The sequence below is a fragment of the Egretta garzetta genome, unplaced genomic scaffold (genome assembly GCF_000687185.1).
Source record: "Egretta garzetta isolate BGI_Z169 unplaced genomic scaffold, ASM68718v1 scaffold292, whole genome shotgun sequence".
NCBI classification, from domain to species: domain Eukaryota; kingdom Metazoa; phylum Chordata; class Aves; order Pelecaniformes; family Ardeidae; genus Egretta; species Egretta garzetta.
In genome coordinates, this window is record NW_009258789.1 from 1922737 (window position 1) to 1942054 (window position 19318).

The 19318-nt window shown below is 37.9% G+C and overlaps 1 protein-coding gene across 1 annotated transcript in view; it reads right to left on the bottom strand.

Annotated features, from left to right (window-relative positions):
* The window catches only part of VPS35L (VPS35 endosomal protein sorting factor like), a 59698-nt gene that overhangs the window by 3363 nt on the left and 37017 nt on the right, over nt 1–19318 (bottom strand). The window contains 4 exon segments of the mRNA XM_009649562.2: nt 4124–4242; nt 5981–6146; nt 8119–8258; nt 18390–18504. Coding sequence (XP_009647857.2) covers nt 4124–4242; nt 5981–6146; nt 8119–8258; nt 18390–18504 — 540 coding nt within the window.

The window sequence follows — 19318 nt, forward strand, 5'->3', positions numbered from 1 at the left end:
CATTGACCATCTAATGCCTGTGTCTTCTGCTGAATACAAACTTCAAAGAGGTTCCTGGGAATTGCTTGGAGGTTTCCTCACAAGCAGTGGGACAGTTAAATTACAGACAGAATGCAAAAGCAGCAGTACTCCAATCCAAGTATCATCTAGTGAGGTTTTCCAGGCAGTATCAGTGCAAATACAAAATCCATTCTTTGAAATAAGGATGACATTTTGACTAATTTGAAACATATGTACTTCAAAAAGGAAAGGATCTAGAAACACATTAAAAAGCTAGAAGAATGAGATGCACGCTAACTCTCATTGTATTGGGATACATATAACAGACAGGATTTTGGCATCTAGTCATCAGTTACACAATGCAAAGCAAAGAGGCAGGCTCAGGTATGCATTAAATCCCACCATGTCTGAAAATGAACAAGAAGAGTCAGACAAGGCTTCATGCGATGATGAACAGGAATGTTTGTGTAACATGGCACCGACCTCCAACCCAAGGGAGACATCTATGCCAGTGTGCTGCCAAGCCTCCTGAATTGCGGGTTGCACTCCAACTCATGGCATGTATTCACAGGCAGCAAGGAGAAAGCAACAGCTCAGCTATTTGGCAACCACATACATCATGGGACTAGCAATTCCCACACCAGCCTTCTAGGCAGAGCATTTTCCATATCTTTGGAATAATGCTGATGATAATGAAACAAAGAACAAACTACATCATCGCAGAACATGACCCCCTGTGCCCTAGCCCCTATACCAAAGTGCAAATCAATGTCCAAATTTCATATCGCGTAACAGAAAAAAATAGGATCTTCCATAATAACGGACTGTTTGTATTTCACAAAATTCTGGCTAGCAATTCAAATATTTATTCCTGTCTTTCAATGACTTTTGCCAGACATCTATGACAAAAGGATACCTTGAGCCTTCTGTTAGAAAAGCATTTGTACATTTAGATACATTGCTCCTCTGAAGGTGAGCCTAGCCTGCTGCTGGTCCTGTGCACAGTTTTAAAATAACTGGCTCTGGTACTTGTTAACAGTCCATCTGTGGCGGCACAGAGCTCAGCATGGGCTGTGAGGCTCCTCCAAGGTACTAAGTATACCAGTCTAGGCTGAGTCTCCATGCTGATAGAGCATCTGTTTGCTGGTATTACCTGAACTATCCAGCCGAAAATTAATTCCAACGCTACTGTGATGCTGGTGGTTACATCCTTGTGATCCAAATCTAGGTATTCCTAAAGATAGCTGTGACAGGCAGCCTTGCCTTTCCTTAGAAACTCTCATGTGAAGCCCTTTGGGAACCTTTTAAGATCTGTTAGTTTTCTGGAAAGGACCACAAGCTGCATGGGACAGACCAGGTTCTCAACTCTAATGACACAACTGTCCTAACATGAGCTAAATGAAGCACCTAGCACCATTGGCAGCTAACAGGAGTTCATTTATAATAAAAGGAAATAGATTTGAGAAAACGCCAAGAACCAAACTGCAGCTGGGAGCTCATGTACCACACAAGAGGATGCATATGCCGTATTTCACCATTCCTCTAGCACAGAGATGGTTAGAAGAGAGAAGACAATTGCCTTCTACTGCTCCATTTTTGATACTTACTATAAGAAGTCCAGTATCTATCACACGGTACACAGGAAGACTGCCATCCTAACATGGCAATTCCAAGGACACAACAACATGTTCTTAATGCTTTAGATCAAAAGTGGTGTTTGAATAAAACATACTCCATCTCAACATCTATCACTGAGTAACAAGAGGCAAGATATTTACATTTCTAAGAAACCTAGACAGAGCATGAGGTTAGTCTTCCACTCACACAAAGGCAGAGACAATTCACTGATACATGCTCTGATGACCAGAAAGAGCTTGAACTTTACAGAACTGTCCAGAACTTAAAATTTCCATTTAAACACTGTAACATAAATGAGGCATTCTCTAATACTGCGAAAAGACCACGCTGTGTTAACATAAGATGCATTGTTCTCTTCCAAATTGCCATTTTGGTGAAAGCATTTTATTGTGAGAAAAATTTATTTTCCTTTATAGCTTTTAAAGGAAATGAACCAATAAACCCTCAGTATCATTGGAGGCTTGTTCATTTAAATGAGCAGCCAAGCAGATTAATAATAAAAGGCCACCAACACTGAAGCAATCCAAGTACCACAGTGATTTTATGATCGGTTCTACTTTAGCACAAATGCAGGCCTCTGACAATATTCTTGTCGCCTCTTTCATCAGCAACAACAGCTTCCTCAAAACCACTATTCATTCTTACAAAACAATTTTTATCTAAATCCGTCAAGGACTTTTACTGAACAAAGCAAAATAAATGCTACTCCCCCTTGTAAATAAGGACGGACAGAGGAGTAAATCCAAGGCCACAGAGGCAAAGGCAGGGACCTATATCCACGCTGCTTAGCTTTAAATCCAGTTTTCTACGCAACAACTGCTTCAGTGATACAACACAGGATCTCATTACTCAAAGTATTAAGCTTGAAATCAGAAAAAAAGCAGCCTTTCAGAAACCAGAGATTTCAAGCCCCACAAACATTCCTACCCACATACTCCATATAGGAGTCAGATGCAAAGAATCCTCAATACACAACACACGGTCCTGAAAACTCTGTTAAAATCTCCTTCCAATACCCACTTGGACATTCTTAGCTGTGCAAGAATGATTGTTTTTTGCTATTATTGTTCTGAAAAAGAACTGCTATTCACTATGGTGATGTGTACAATGATGTAGAGGCATTTGAGCGAAGGATTTATTCATCTTCTATCTCTACAAATGCTCAAGGAAAGATAAACAGGATACCAAAAGCAGAGAAAAGGCTAAACCTAGCATAGTGTCCTCCAAATAGGTGTCACTTAACACATTCTGTATTGGCAAACACTACAGGCTACTGTGCAAATCGGCTCTCTAAAAATTCCATCAAATTGATCATCCCCTGCCCTCCTATTTCAGTCTACAAGCCACAAGATTTCTATCATTATACAACAGTTTAGCAAGGGGTGATTAGGAAGTTGGGGGGGTTCAATCTCAGAAACAGGTACATTAGCAGAACAGTAAGTTCTCATTATTTCAGAAATACTGAAAACATTAGTCACCTGCCTTTCACATACAATGCATTAAGCTATATTTGATCTCTCAGCACCTCTGAACTCCAATCAAGAAATCCAATAAGCTGCCTAGAGTTTTCTTTATTTTATATTGAACAAATATAACCCTCTACTAAAGCCAAGGTAAAGCCAAAACACCTCTTCCCTTCCACTGCACCTCTCTCCTGACTTCATTGTAGCATCTGGGATACAAAACTTTTACAAATTAAAGGTGGTTTCCAGTAACAGACTAACTGTGAATTCTCACTTTGTCCATTACAGAATTGGACATTTCAGGCTACTGTTAACTTCGCTGGCAAGAAAATATGGTTTATTTACAGGGAGAGAAAGGTGACAGCCAGGAGGAAACAACAGGAAGGACAGACATGGAGCAGATTTTAAGCATAACTATACCGCATCAAAGGAGTAACTGTGTCACTGTCTCCAGTTCTCTAGCTTAGGCTGATAACTGCAATACTAGCATCATGGAGCTCAGGCAGAACAAATCTCGTAAGAAAAAAAAAAAAAAAGTTATCCCACACTGAGCATCTTTTTTCCATAACCAAACTACCCCAGGACTCAAGGTGATTAATTTAAAGCTAACTCTAACCTCCCTATGCTGCTCTGCAATCACCATTCTGTACTGCAGCAGAATCACATCCTTTGGCGCAACGCGACACTTGATACCACAGAGGATATGCCAGGGTAGCTTCTACTGCTTGGTGGTTCTATCAGACTATCCATGTACAGCATACAGCTAAGCAGGTAACTTTAGCCTGCATCTTAAAAATGCATTCTAACTGCTACATGGTCTCTTTCACATCATCAGGTCTTTCCACCACAAGCCCGCTTACGTGATTAACTCACTTTTTAAGTAAGTAAAATTGCCTAATTTCTTCTCATTGTAAGGTTCCTGGAGCTGTCTAGAAGACCAATGTCAGTCAAGAAGGTGGTCCGTTTATTGAACTCCAAAATAATTTTGGTTTTGCATTGAATCAAGCTGAGTAAGAACATACCTCATCTTTTCCAAGGGTTTTCAGATGATCCAGGATCTGTGCTATCACTGTTTCACAGAGTTTATTAATTTCAGACAGGAACTTGGAGTCTCCACCATACAGGGTATCATTGGAATCAACTGCAGAGATGAATTCAAGCTTAGGTCTGGCTAAAGAGCTATGCATCTGTTTGCTACTGAAAACACCAGCTATTTATAGAAGACTAGATTTGGAAGTTATAAAATGACCCACCTCATGAAACACTAACAGAACAATCTTGTTTAAATGCCTACCACTTGGTTGCCTACTATGTCCTCTTGATTTTAGGAACAAAACACTGAAAAGAATCTTCTAGCTTAAAGCCAGTCCTGTATTCCTGGATGCAGCCAGTTCAAAAATATCTTCTAGACTTAAACACAATGCAACACATAGTGTCAATTTTAACTTTTTCCACAGACAGACTCCCTGCTCCCAGCAGTTTAGAAGAGTACGGCCATCATCTTCAGTGGCAGCGGGACTGGGCCAGTTTATGTTTTACTTAGTGAAAACAAGATTTTCAAAGGAAACTGCATTTTAAATGTTTGGGTTTTTTTTTTTTTTAAATAAAACCTTGATTACCGCAAAGTCACAGAGAGAAATTCGGAAGTGCATTTTTAATTTCAAAGCCCTTGAAGGATTTTTTGGAAGGAGAGAGCTCTTGAAGTTCTTAGTGCTTATATAATTGTGATTTTAAACGTGTTTTGGCCTCATTTATTTATAATGTTTTACTAAGAAGCATGTTACAACAAATTTGTAAGCATAAGTGTATTCTGGGTAAATCAGAGAGTACATAAGATAAAAGGTGATCCCCTGTTCCCAAGTAAACTTCATTTTAAGAAGCTAAGGTACATGGTTTACCTAGAAAAAAAATATCATGCAACTACAGGGGAAAAGTTACTAATTTGTACTTCTGTGCTTCTATCCATTGAAATCTACTTCATTTAAATTTCTTGTATTGGGATTATGCAGTTATTTTGGTCATATAAAAAATGGAATTTAAAAAGCAGCTAAACAATGTTTCCTTACAGAATTTGAACAGCAGATTCACTATACAGTAGTTCAACTGACAACTTTTTTCTGTGCTGCTAACTGCAAGAGATACTCTTGTTGGTAACCCTGACAGGCTATTTACCAGAACAACTGCAGAATATACTCCAGCTTACCTGTTTGTGAAAGCCCCATGCAACTAAAAGAAAAAGCCAAACTAGCTTGGCCTCTCAGACTAACTAATCTTGCCAGTATGCTTTAAAAGATTCAATTAATACTCTACCTGAATATAGTAACCCCAGAAGGAAAACACTCAAATTTTTGAGCAATCAAATTAAAATTACAAAAAGCCTACAGCCATTTTATAAGATGCAAAATCTTCAGAATTTTTTCCTAGCTATTCTAGAAAAATGAAATCCTGCCTTCGAAGCAGGAAATACATCAAATAACGAAGACTAGGCACTACATTCTGAAAAATGAAGGTATTAATAAATGTGAATGAAACACTAATGATAAGTATGAATCAAGTTGATACTTTAGACTAAAAGGAAACCCTGCATACCTATAAAGTTCTAATATTTACTTCAACAGTTCACAGTTCTAAGTATTTACATCAACACCACCAGGAACAAAGTAAACCACTCCGCACAGATTCACTTTAAAGAACAGACCACACATCTGTTTGGCAGCCACCTCCTGTGATTATTTTGTTACAATATCTGGACCTGCATAGGAGAAGAATCTATTCTGTAAGCCTGACTACCGCTGTTCTTCATTAACTAGATAGGGTGATAACAATACTACAAATTACATGGTGGAACACAAGGATCCAGAACCATACTTATGTATTACCTTTATCTACATGGTAGATATATGCTTCTTGAGTCATTGCAGACAGCAGATGCAAAACATTAGTATAAATCCTGACTTTGTCATCGCTGTTATCCTCCCAAGTATAATCCTGGATCACATTTAGTAATCCTCGTACAAGAAACAACACTCCTTGTTCTGGATGGTCCTACAGAAAAGAGAAAAGTCAAAAGCAACAACGCAACAACACAACAACCCTAAAACAAAAATGGGATTATTTGTGGACATTCAGGGGTTTAGAGTCATGATATCAGCTCTATAAAAGCAAAAACTACAATATAATTAAAGCTGACAACTATTCCTCTGAAGTGTGCTTCCTGCAAATCCTTTTAAAAAATTTGTTCCCGTTTCCTTCTAAAATGCCCATTTGACCCATAATCATAAACTTGATCTAGGCAATCTCCACAGACAAACTTTGAAATGCTTTGTTTTCTAGTCACGGGGGGGTAGTACAAGATTAATTATCAGCTTCTTAACAGTTAAGCCTCTAAAATTAAACACACTGGATAGGATTTTTTTTAATTAAAATGTCAGTAAGCTATAGAAACAAGAATATTACTCATATAATTATGAGTTTCAGAAGAACACCTACACTGGGAAGTCAAAGTTACAGACAATCAACAATCTTTTAATATGAAAAGAATATAAAGACATCTGCTTTAAATAAGCTAGGAGTTTTTGCAAGCAGTTTTAATACTGCCCCCAGCTTATTTCAAGCTGGTGGTTGGTGCAATGATACCAACATATGTAGGACAAATCACAGTCCACTGTGACAGTTCCTTCTGGTCATGTATCCTGTAAAGTAAATAGGAGAAAAAATTATGGAACCTAATTTCTGAATCCTGGTTATTCCATTGCAAGTTCTTCTTCATTACTGAATCTGAGAGGTTGGATCTCCCTCCTTCCATCATCTGTTAATGATCCAAGCCTTTTCTCTGAGGAGCATCCAGTTCTGACACAGCCCTCCTTTGAAGTCTTACTTCTGTAGTCAGTGGACAGCAATGACACATCACAGTGGCAACTGGCCTTTCCCTTCTAACGACACAGCACCTCCATATCACTGAACGTGAATGGCTTGGGAGATCCCTTCCATTGCAAAAAAGAGAATACACTGCTCTGATTGTGAGGATTTGGACGGTTTGTGTGCTGCTCCACCAAATATGTAGTCAAAGAAGTAAGGAAGGAGGAAACCATAAGGAATGTTTTGGTGAGGAGGAACAACCTACTTTCTCAAAGAACAAATGAATGAATACAACTAAAAATTTTTCTTTTTCTTTTTTTTTTTTTTTTAAACATGCTATGATACTAAGCCAACCCCTTGCTGGGACAGAAGACTCTCAGAAGAGAGGGTCAGAGCTGTTAACAGAGTCAAAGTAAAATCCTCAAGTGTTAGGTTTCCACTGCAGTGAAGTCTTGCGAGTCAGAGGCCTATCTTTCTTCCTCAAGGTCAACAAAATACCTCAGTTATACAAGTTTTTATCTCAGGTCTTCCAGATTAGTTTACAGTTTTTCCTCATCTTTTAGCCATAGCTGAAAATACAGGAAGGAAAACTACATATGGGCCTCTGTTTAAACTTGACAATTGGTTAAAAATTGGAGGGTATAGAATAGTAGTATTTTGTGAAATATTCATCAGAAGAGGAAGGTTATGCCAAAACATGTTCTAGTTATTGTTTTCACTCAAAAGATTAAGCAACCTATAACAAAGAAACTAACTGAAACTAACAGAAACTAGGGGTCTATATTTTTCCCATCCACAGGTATTAGATTATATAAGTGCTCAGCTAAAATACCACTTTTCTGCAAAGATCTATTAAAATAGTAAATTATGTTTATGCAGTTAAATGATGGTGAGATTTCACTCTACCCCAAATCCAGGTAAATGCAAGGTGCACTAAGAGAGGCAATGCTGTACCTCCACCTCCGAACAATTATTCTGCCTCTCCATTTTGCACTGGGGTGAGTGATTTTGCAGCCAACGAGCAAACTGGTTCAGCTTGCTTGTGGAAAACTAACCACTGCATCTTCCACTCCCAAACACCCAGTCTACTTTAAATTTTTAAACAGGAAAATCAAAATAGTCTAGTAGCCTATGTGCTATTTACACACATGCGACTTACCGGAACAACTAATAATGTGGAAAAAAAATTACAAAGGAATTCCAGGAGGAAGGCATCAGAAGGTCGCATCTTTCCATCTATACTGATCATTTTTGGCACTTCAGGAACAAGGCTCACTGCAGCCTTGAAAAAAGCATCAGCTACAAAATAAAAATACAGTTGCTGTATTATCACTGCAATGGCAGTCATGCCTGTGATCCAATGATTGCTTCAAGTTTGTTTCAAGAAGACTACAAAAAATGAAGGTATGCTTAACTGCAAAGAAACTTGAGACTCAGCAGTCAAATCCGTGGTAATTCAAGTGATGCTGTTTTTTCAAAAGAAGTTCCTACATCACTCGAGACTTACGAAACCGTAATTCTCTCCTTTGCTTAACAAGATGACACCATTTTTTCAAATATATAATAATAATTAAAAAAATCAGCACACAATTAAAAATTTACTTATCTAAAGAAGTGCTTATGCCAGGAGAATGGGGAATCCAAAGGGGAATTTATAAGGAATTACAGACAACTTCATTTCTCTAAGTATTTACAGTCACCAAAAGTAGAATGATAATACAGTACCAGAACCTGAGGTATTGCTGGTTACCTAGCTAAAATGATTCTTTCCAAGTATCACAATACAGAAATTACAGAAACCATCCACCATTATGGCCTTGGCAAAATAGACATTAAAAGGTTTTTCGTAACTCTTTATCGTGTCTTTAATCCTACAAGGAAAAAAAAAACCCAAACCACCAGAACATCTATTCCTCAGTTTATTAAGTTAATATTCACAAATTAAAACCAACAGTATTTTCCCTCTTACCCTAGAACACCTCCTATATATGCTAAGGGTTCACAAAAAAATTTTCTGACATCAACATTCTTTTGCACTTTCTTGGCTACATTTCAAAATAACCAAGTATCCAAATCCCATTCAAGTTGTTTAGTGATATACTTCAAAGCATCCTTCAGAGTTAATACTGTATCTTTATTTTACAGGAACACAGACTGAGGACATGAAATCAAATTTTAGCAAAGAGAAGAAGAGAATTCTTGGTGAAAGCCAAGAGGTGTTACATGGCTGGGATGAAGATACCACTGACAGGCACACATGGGCATTTCCCAGAGTGCAGCTTGCTCTGGAAAAATGCATTTGAGCACATGAGACTCCAAGCAAATTTGCTAAATATAGTACCAAGTGATATCTAATTTAAGCTTACGAGGAATACCAGGGAAACATGTGCTTTGGAAAAACTGTAATTCTTCTGACTCTTCTTTCTTTTCAGCACATGAGCGCTCAATCCCCTCTGAACTTTTCAGTGCTTAGACCGCAGTCAAACATCATGCTTCCTTTTATTCTGCACATTTATTTTGAGGTGAAAGAATGTTTTTTATTTATTTCAAACAACATGTAAGTTTACACAGCCAACCCATAGGAAGGTAAGTAATCTGCCTCTGAGCTTTGTTACAGGAAGGAATGCAGCAGCAAATGTTCATTCTAGCACAAGTAAATGAATCGCTGTCACTTCCACAGTTGTCTCAGCAGAAAAAAAAGTGCATGCCCCACATTACCATATAATCAAAACATGTGACCAGACAAAAAAAATGCATCTCAGAAAATAGTCCGCATACCAAAGTACCCATGTCTGTGCAGAGAATAATCCTGCCTTCTTAAGTTATTTCAGAACAGGACAGGAATGATCTGTGCAGCAGTGTCCGCAACGAAAGAGAAGAGCTGCAAAGTATCTCACCTTAATTTCCTGCGTGTTCTCCCAGCAACTGCAGTCCTACACATCCTCCTCTCAACTTTTGCCTTCACACAAAACAAAAACCTCTTATCTTTGCTATGCATAACTGCAATATGATTTGACTAAGTCCTTAGTCCTGTTGACCTCCTGCCATTGCTGTGAATGAGAACTGCCTTCTCCTCTGGTTGAGCACCTTCAGAGATGTGAGCTCCCTCATTAGACCTGCTAGTAAAAGCAGCCTGCCCAGCTCCTCCTCGGATGACTGCTGCTGGGAATGAGGAGAGACCCATCCACGCCACAGGCAGCTCACTGGGCCCTGCCCTTGCTGCGACAATCTCCTCTGTGCTTCCATCTTTTTCTTCCCTAACCACAGCAATCACACGGCTGCTGCCTCCCTGCCCACTCCCCATGGCTGCTGTCCTCTCGCCGCTGCCACACGGTTGTGTCTGCAGGTCACCCTGCAACCCCCCACATATTGTTGCTGTCTCAGCACAATGAGGAGACTGCAAGGCTCTTGCCCCCACATTTTTAATTCTTCTTCCTTGCCTCATTTCCCCTGTCCCCAACAGAATGCAGCAAGGCAAACCAAAAAAGCAATAAAGCATAAAAGCAGTTAGTTGCATGTTCTATTAAAGAGATGGTATTTTACTTTGGTACATACAGAAGTACTGGCAAAGGAGAATATGTTCATTTTGCTACAAGTTCAGCCAATCTGTGCTAACCACAAAACGGCTTTTATACAGAAACACTAAAAGCACATTCATCCAAGGTATATGTGCTTTGTAAGAAGAAAAAAAAAAAAGTAGATTCACATTAATGCAAAGGTTTTACTAGAGAATTTGCAGAGAACTAACTGTCCTCCAAACACGACCACCCTATTCATTGGTAGGAAGGCGTCGGAGTATGCATCACATGCTCCGAGTTTAGAGGAAGAGTTCACTAAATAGGTTGTCACGGCAGTGCTGTCTATTTCCTTAAGTACGAAATAAGCATTGGTATTTAATTCTGAATTACACTAATTATGAGGTTATGCAACAGTGCTTTCTCTACATCTTTTAAAAGTCAATTTATAAAGCTAGTACTGTAGAGATGTTTCAAGAGAAAACCATACACCCACTTTTCCTGGCTTCCAAAAGTTACAAGGAACCAGTTAAGAAGCACCAAAAACCCCAACAATGTTATGTTCTTGATTAAAAAAAAAAAAAAAAAAAAAAAAAAAAAAAAAAAAAAAAAAAAGAGAGAGACAGACAAAAAAGGCTTCTTCCGGTGAAGGATGCTGTTTTCCTATCTGCCTAAAGTATGATACTGCTTCTAAAGTGAGCCACTGTTAAGTCGGATAAGTGGAGAGCAGCCCCGTGCGTTACAACAAATCACCATGATAAAGTCTTGCCAGACTGCTGTTAATATCTTGTGCAGTGCTCCGAACATGACATACTTCATGCTTCGCTAAATTTATCCTTTCACAGCAGCTCCTTCATTTTGGTTGACCATAATCCTATAAATCTTTCCCCCAAGCATACATGCTGACCTTCAGTCTACAAAAACTAACAGTCTTGGATATCCAAGTCAGCACTTCCAGTAATACTCTCCTAAGAAAAAGCCATTGAATGTTTTGCTGCTGTCAATATTCATGATTGTACAAACACACACACATTTAATTATATCTGCACACAAATATATGTACCTCCATATATTTCTACGTATCATTTGCTCTACATATAAAAATTTAGCTTACATTGTATTTGCTGCATCTATGATAGTAATTAAACTGTACTAATTTCAGGCAGGAAAAAAACCAAGGAGGAACAAAGCCATTAGAGATGGGAAAACAATTAAGCTCCTTAAGTCCACCTTCAAAGAGCGAAAAGGAGTGAGTTTGCCATACCTACACAAACTATTTTTAGTCATGGATACAATTACACAAGGCTAAGTCTACCCAAAGGCCAAAAGCAGGGACCATACTTCTGCATTCCACAACACCTTCATGTCCTACAGTATTTTAATACTCCAAAGATTTTGCTTCCACATCCAACAGATGTTGGAAATTTAATGAAGCCTTGTACTCCAATGCAAAAAAATAATGGGAAGCAAGTGGGGGGTTTGGTTGCTTTTTTTTTCCCCCCCCCTTGTTAAATAAATTAATGCATTACTGTTTTGACAACCAAGCGTTGCAAACGTTTGGAACTCCTCCTCACACTGGTGAGGTCACTGTGAGACTTTTGTTACAGCGTTGAAATGTGTTTTTTCTTTGAGCTATTGAACATTCTCAGTCTTAAAAACCCTCTACACATGACTTCCAATCCAGCAGCTACAAAGAATTATTTGAAGTAACAAAGGTGAAATAAGAAAAGGAACGCGCTGCTGCTTGGTGAGCTGGAATGTTCATACTATTTCATACTAATTCATACTAGGAATTAGCTGCAGATTAAAAGGTAATTACGTGGATGAAGCTTGCTAGTGCTAGTTTTACGAATAGCTTGACTATACATTGTTAGCAAGGCCTTAGTACTTCCAGACAAAGGCATACACAGGCATAAGTGGAAGTGACGATTTGTACAGGGACATCATACAGTATGAGCAAGAACACCAGGTACTAGATATTTTATTCTTAAGCTGTAATCAGTAAATGCAACAACACACCACCCTCACCACCACCCCCCCCAAAAAAAAGCCCACCACAAATTTCAGCCTGCCTCTCTAAATTCCATGCAATCCCTAAAGACTGCGAGGTAAAGTATCATCAGCAGTCTTTAAAGAGAGCTCCATTAGCAATACTGGAAACTTTGAAATAATAAATGCTATAGTTAAATACTGTAGTTTCTCCTGGTCATTATGAGGTGGAAAAAAAAAATCAAAGCAGAAGACACGAGGAAAAACATGATACAACACTGAAAAGTCAATATGGTTTTTGCAGAGAGAAATCATTCCTCAGAAGTCTCTCAAGTTTTCCAAAGAACCAGCAAGTTTGTGTTAAAAAGTGACCCAGCCAATGCAAATACTTCGATTTTTAAAAAACATTCAGTGTCCTTCATAAAAAAGGCTCTTTAAACAACTAAGCTGACAAAAGATAAAGGAGGAAAGTCCACCCAAGGATTCAAGGATTCATAACTTAATAAAGGATGGGGTGGAGGAGAATAAAAAGTTTTCACAGCAGAGTGAATCGACTACTGCGTTCCTTAAGGTTTTGCAGAGACACATTGTCCTTACGATGAGCTGGGAGGTGACAATGTTTGCAGACTAGTCTGGAATGCAACTGCAAAGCATTGCAGATGGATCTCACGATTCTGAGCAATAAAGCCGCAGATGAAATCTAATATTAGTAAGGCATGCGGGGAAAGAAACAGCTCCTGCTATAGCTACACAAAGCTAAGCTCCAAATAGGCTATTTAGACTCATGAAAGATTTTGGACTCATTATAGATGGTTTCCTGAAAACTAAACAGCTGTCAAAAAGGCAAGGCAATTATAAGAATCATTAGGACAGTAATGGAAAACTGAGGTGTCACTGTATCATTTATATAGCTGTTGTGCATTTATACCTGGAATACAGTCCTGATCTTCCCATTTCCAAAAGGATAAAAAGAAGATTAAAAAGGGACTAAGGCATAGAACCATTTCCTTATTAGAAAATAGTATACTGACACAAATTCTTCAGGCACTTATCAATGCCAACATCTCATAGGTAACATGAAGAAAATGACTGAACTTTTCACAGTATCACTAGTGGATCAGCTGCACGCACTGAAACACTCAGCTAACATTTAAAAACCAGAAATAAATCCCTGAGGAGTAGATTTCCAAGCAGCATGTAACTGTGGAACTGTCACATGATGTTACAAAGGCCAAAAAGTAAAAATCGATAGAGTTAAATTCCTTAAGGATAGGGGCCATCTATTTTATTAAATACCATGGTCCATGTGCGACCTCTGTTGAAGGATATATTTAGACCACCTGCAGCTGAAAGCTAGAAACCATCATTCTACATTATTGTTCCCTGTATGTTCCCTTAGTAGACGGTACTAGACACTTTCAAAAACAGGTCATGGGCTAGACAGATTTGAAGCACTGACAAACTGATATGAAATGCTAGTCTAAAAAGCTTACAGAGACAGAAATGTCATCTCTCTCAAATCATATGGAAAAGCTATTGGCTGGGATAAAAAGAGGACCAAGAAAAACCTCAGTAAATGGGAGAAACTTCTAGCTGTGGAAATCCCAGGTAACAGTACAAGTCATAATTTTGTTCAAATAAAGCAATATTTAGTATTATTAGTAAGGAAAAGAGTTTCTCATCAGTTTCTCCCAAAGCTACTTTGCTGCCATCAAGGAAAAGAGGATTTATAAAGATAACAGAGACAGCATATACCAGTCTCAACAGAGAAGTGTGAGCCAAGAAGTCCCAAAATCTGTAATTAAGAAAACCTCTTCAGGTTCTTTTTTCTTTAAATTCTTTACCTCAAATTCTCTCTATTTATATGCTCTTTATATTCTTCAGATCTATCAAGATTTTAGAAGATTAGGAAGGAATACTAAAAATTGTTATCTAATGCTACTGGGAAAATACACTAAAACATTATTAGACTATGATTAAAAATTACTTATTAGATACTCCATACTATACTTTCTCCAAAGTGTGGCTGAAGCCTGTCACATCTAGAGAACATTCATGGAAAAGTAACATTTTCTGAAGTTAGAAAAAGAAATTCCTTTTGCAATCTACTAGCGAAACTGTGTTTCGGCTACATTCATAGAACAGAACAAGTATTTAGAAGTACATTAATCAGTGTATGCTTCAGAATTAAAATCTACATTTGCTGAATAAAAGAAAGATCTGTGTCAGTTGAATTTGGGGGACAAAGACTTTCAATTTTTAATAAATTCATGTTTGACAATATCCCAGTGAAATTAGTCACACAGAATCAGTTGAATTACTTTATTCACTCAGCGTGTTACTTCTGAAGCAAGGCAAGAATTTCACAGCCTTTAAGATAAAAATGCAATTGAACATACATTACCAGAAAGTTGCATCATCTCTACCTACCTGCTGAATGCTGTGACCAATAATTAAAATCATGTTGTCTGTTCTTTGACAGACAAAAGCAGCATTTCCATAGGGAGGAAATATGTGCGATTAAAATACCACCTATATCTCAAAAATTCAGAACAGTGACACAACGGAGCATGCATTTAATCTCAATTTAGTCCAAGCACTCCCTATGACAGAAGGCATGACCAATGAGAATTTATTATTCTATGATGGCAGTGCGCAGTGTTCTGTGGCTCAGTTAAAAACAAATGAAAAGCGTATCACTGTAAAATCTAGCATCCTCCTTTCTAAGGTGGGCTCTTAATAGCTTCTCCAGAGGTACAAACTATGCATCCAGGACAAAAATCACCTAAAATGTTCTGAACTTAATTACAGATTAATTTTATTTAAAGCACCTCTTGGGAGCTGGAGATGAGACAGTAGTCATGTTCAATACATGTTGAACAGCATGCCTGGACAGACATCCGTCACTGTATTAATACTGGACTTTCCATGAGCCTATAAATTCACATTTCTGACCCAATTTCATTGTATTAAAGAAAATCTATTCCAAGAAAAATTACAATTGCAGTTTTCTAATACTGAAGTATTTGGATGAGTTCAAACAAGCACCACACAGTTGCTTTGATTAACAGTGTGGCAAATCCCAGCAGGCAAGACTCTGATTTGACCAAGGAAATGGGAACAGTAAGACACCAGGACTGATGGTCTACTGCTGCTGCTGCCCCTTGAGATTGGAAATGAGGCAAAATGCAAACAACTCCAGTCATAAACAGATTAGCTGTGGCTCCCCCACTGTTGGTAGTTTATCAGTGCAATCCTCAGTTTTGCAAACTTTATTTACTGTTATGGCCCACATATCCTCTTTATAAAAAAGCAATCTTGTAAATTCCCCTTATCTACCCCAATCGGTAATTTTACTCCTTTTTCAAGTTAGATACATTGGCAATTTAGAGACATTGCCAACAGAGGTCTATCCTGTGGAATTCCAGTTTTTATATGTTTAAGTGAAAACTTAACTCACTGAAATAGCTAGACTCCCTGTAGGAACTTAAAAACTTACAAAAATCCAAGAATTTAACTTGCTAAAAACAACAGCTGGAATCTTTAAAGAGAAACTGCATGCACATGCACACATGGATGCCCCACTACTGACTGAGCTATCTGATCAGGTACATTACCTTTCAGTTTTATTTCTCTTCCCAATTTTAAACTGATTAAGCTAATTCCAATCAGCATGAAGTAAAGGTTACACACAAGGCACAGTTTCACTTCCTAGCCTAATGCTATCATTAATTGCACGCTCTTAAAACTTCACTTCATGCTGCATTGGTTTTAGTAGATGAGTGTCTAATCGGCATCAGTTAACAGAGTTAACTGACTGGATTTAAATTTGCTGTTATGAATTAATCAGTACTTCTTATACACATGAAGTGCATTCAGTTGAGATACAGATTAGACTGTGTTAAAAGAAACTTTCAAGGACACATTACCTGACTACAATACACCAGAATATGCAAAGACAGTTCACAAAAAAAGTCCCAAGACTGATGTCACTGTTGCCTAACTGGTTAACACATACTAAATTATGCAAGTGACGTGTCTAAATACAAATTACGCCAAAAATAGCTTTTCTAAGGAAGGAAAAAAGTATATAACAATGAAGTCTTGATAAACAAAGTGAGTTACTGAACACTAGAGTTTTGCACATGCTTCATTTCCGCAAAAGCCGAGACGGACCAAATGCTCCTCTCTGTAGCTTGTGGGTCTAAAATTCATAGGAGAGTGGTTAAAAAAATATGCATTTTGGAGACCAGGTTCATAACACTTTGCATAGACCTGCTACCTTAAAAGTTTTCAGAATGGGGATCCTATTCATTGTTTAATGAGTGCACTGTGTTCACATGTCAAACAACAGCTGTGCAGATTTACAAAGTCACACTGAAAAACCTGGACAATTGTTGGGGCCCAGGAGTCTCACTCAGAGAAGACTTGGATCACAAAAATAGTGGAAAAGCAGTTGTTATAAACTGAAAAATATTAAACCACAGAGTTGATCCCAACATGGGCAGGGTATAGCCCTCAAAGACCAGTTATTACAGAAAAACTGCTTTGGATTTGTTTCCAAGAACAGATGCACTGTAACACAGCAAAAATAACAAAAATTGATACAAAGGATAAGTAAGCTGGTCAATTAAACAAAACAGGAAGAAAAAGTGAGTCCATTTTTGGTAAACTCTGTTATCTACAAAGAAACTGCACAATACTAAGTGCGTAACAACACACTTTGCAGATCTTTTATTTGCACAATGTACTTGAACACAACAGCCAGCTTTACGCTAAATCCCTCTGCTTTGCTGTATGGGCAGCATCAAATTCAAAACAAAGAAACACAACAGTCACCCTGTACTAAAAAGTCCTAATCAGCATCCTAAGTCAGCTTGTTTGTGCAGCTGGAACTTACTGGTAAATGCAGAGCTTGGAAAACAAGCTCTCATGAAGAAGGACAGAGCTAAAACAAAGAATTAATAGGCACAACAAAAGATGTTGCAAAGTAGTCCAATTTATTACTCTCACAGCTCCACTGAAAACATGTAAAAGACAAGCATTTACCATTGAAAAGCAGATATTTAAAGTCAGTATTAAAATTGCAAAACAAGGTAGAATGGCATCACTTTAAAAAGGAAATGAAAGATGCAAACAGTTAAAAGTATGAGAAGACTTTCAGAATAACTAACCTGTCTCCCATTTGTGATATGAACAGGAACAAGATCATATAAAATGGTGATACAGACTAAATGCTCATCTTGGTGCCAGAGTAGCTCCAATTTTTTTCCCCAAATCACCTTTTGTCAGAATTTCCAACTGAGCTAACAGGATGGCTAAAAACTGTACTCAGGCCCCGGTTCAATTCAGATAAAAAAAAGAAAATATTTTTCATTCTTCATATTATCTGGTATTATTCCATTCTTTCACTCTCATATAGCAGCGTATTTTCTTAGCTAAGCGTTTATCATGTATGTGCTTTGATAGCAAGTTTCTGGTGTCATTGACCTAAGTTTTAATTCTTTTCCAGCTCATTGCAGGATTTTGTCAGCCTATGAACTACTACATGAATGAACTAGTTCCTTTTCCACACAGTTATAATAAAGCACATCATTTGTAATTAGAGTGCTTGCATAATTATGCAGGAGAAAAACATTCTACGCTTTCCATAATTTCAAAGTAATTTTGGACAACCTACCTCATAGCCATGACTATGTCAACTAGAGTCAGCTGTCTTGGTTACTTACATCACAGGATTAGCGTTAGAATTGAAGAGTTGCTTTCATATGACAAGTTTTCACTGTAACAGTGCTTGAAACAGAGCTGTATTTTAATTACATCATAAATATACTTACATGAATTATGATTTCAACCAAGTTATTATTCACAGTTAGAAATATTTCTGCAATAAGAGAACTTTTATATAGACAAATTTGTGCCTTACCTTGTGAAAGGCACTGATTTGCCAGAGCAACCTGTCCTGAGTGTAGATACAGATTAAGACGTGTGAAGATACTGCTCAGAGATGGAATTGTAATGAAGCAGAAGGCAACACAAGCCTAAAGCAAGAAAAAAAATGAAAGTGAAGAAAACGCCTAACTTGGACTTATAGCAATCATTACGCATTTTATACAGGATTAGGAATCAAAATCTCTAAATCAGTTTTGGGATAGACTTTCAATAAAAAGGAAATATTATGTGACGTCCAAAATCAGAGGGTTCACATTTCTCATTATTATTTCAATAACAATATTTATTATTATTATTTTATTATGAGTAGAGTAGCTCCAAACTTACTCTGTGACTCTAGCTCAGAGTTCCTCTCTCCTCGAGTAACCAGCTTGCAGCTCAAGACCAAAATCTAACTAGAAAAGTGGACTACCGGTGCTCAGGGACAATCTGTCTTTCAAACCGGTCAAAGGAGGCGCATTGTGTATATCTGGGAGGAAGCAGATCTAGTGTGGCATTCTGCAGCTTTAGACCTACTGGAACAGCCCAAACACCTGGACGGAGCTAGTGGCTCCCAGGCATACAGAAGTTGGTAGTGTCACCCTAGCTATCCTTTGTCCAGGACATCATGCACTGGTGCCATGAACAAAAATCCATGAATTAATGGTAGCATATGCAAACACCTTCACAACACATGAAGATGAAGACATCTTAGTTGCTACGTTTCAGGTGAGAAGAGGGGAACACAGGCAACTTGCATAGTCTGTGCACAGTTCAAAGCTCATTTGACCATATCTATATAGATTCAGAGGCACTAAAGCCAAAAGGAGCACTTTATTTGAAATTCAAATACTGATTTCAGCACAGCAACACTGATAATATGATATAAAAGTTTAAATACATTCTTTTCTATCTCCCATTCTC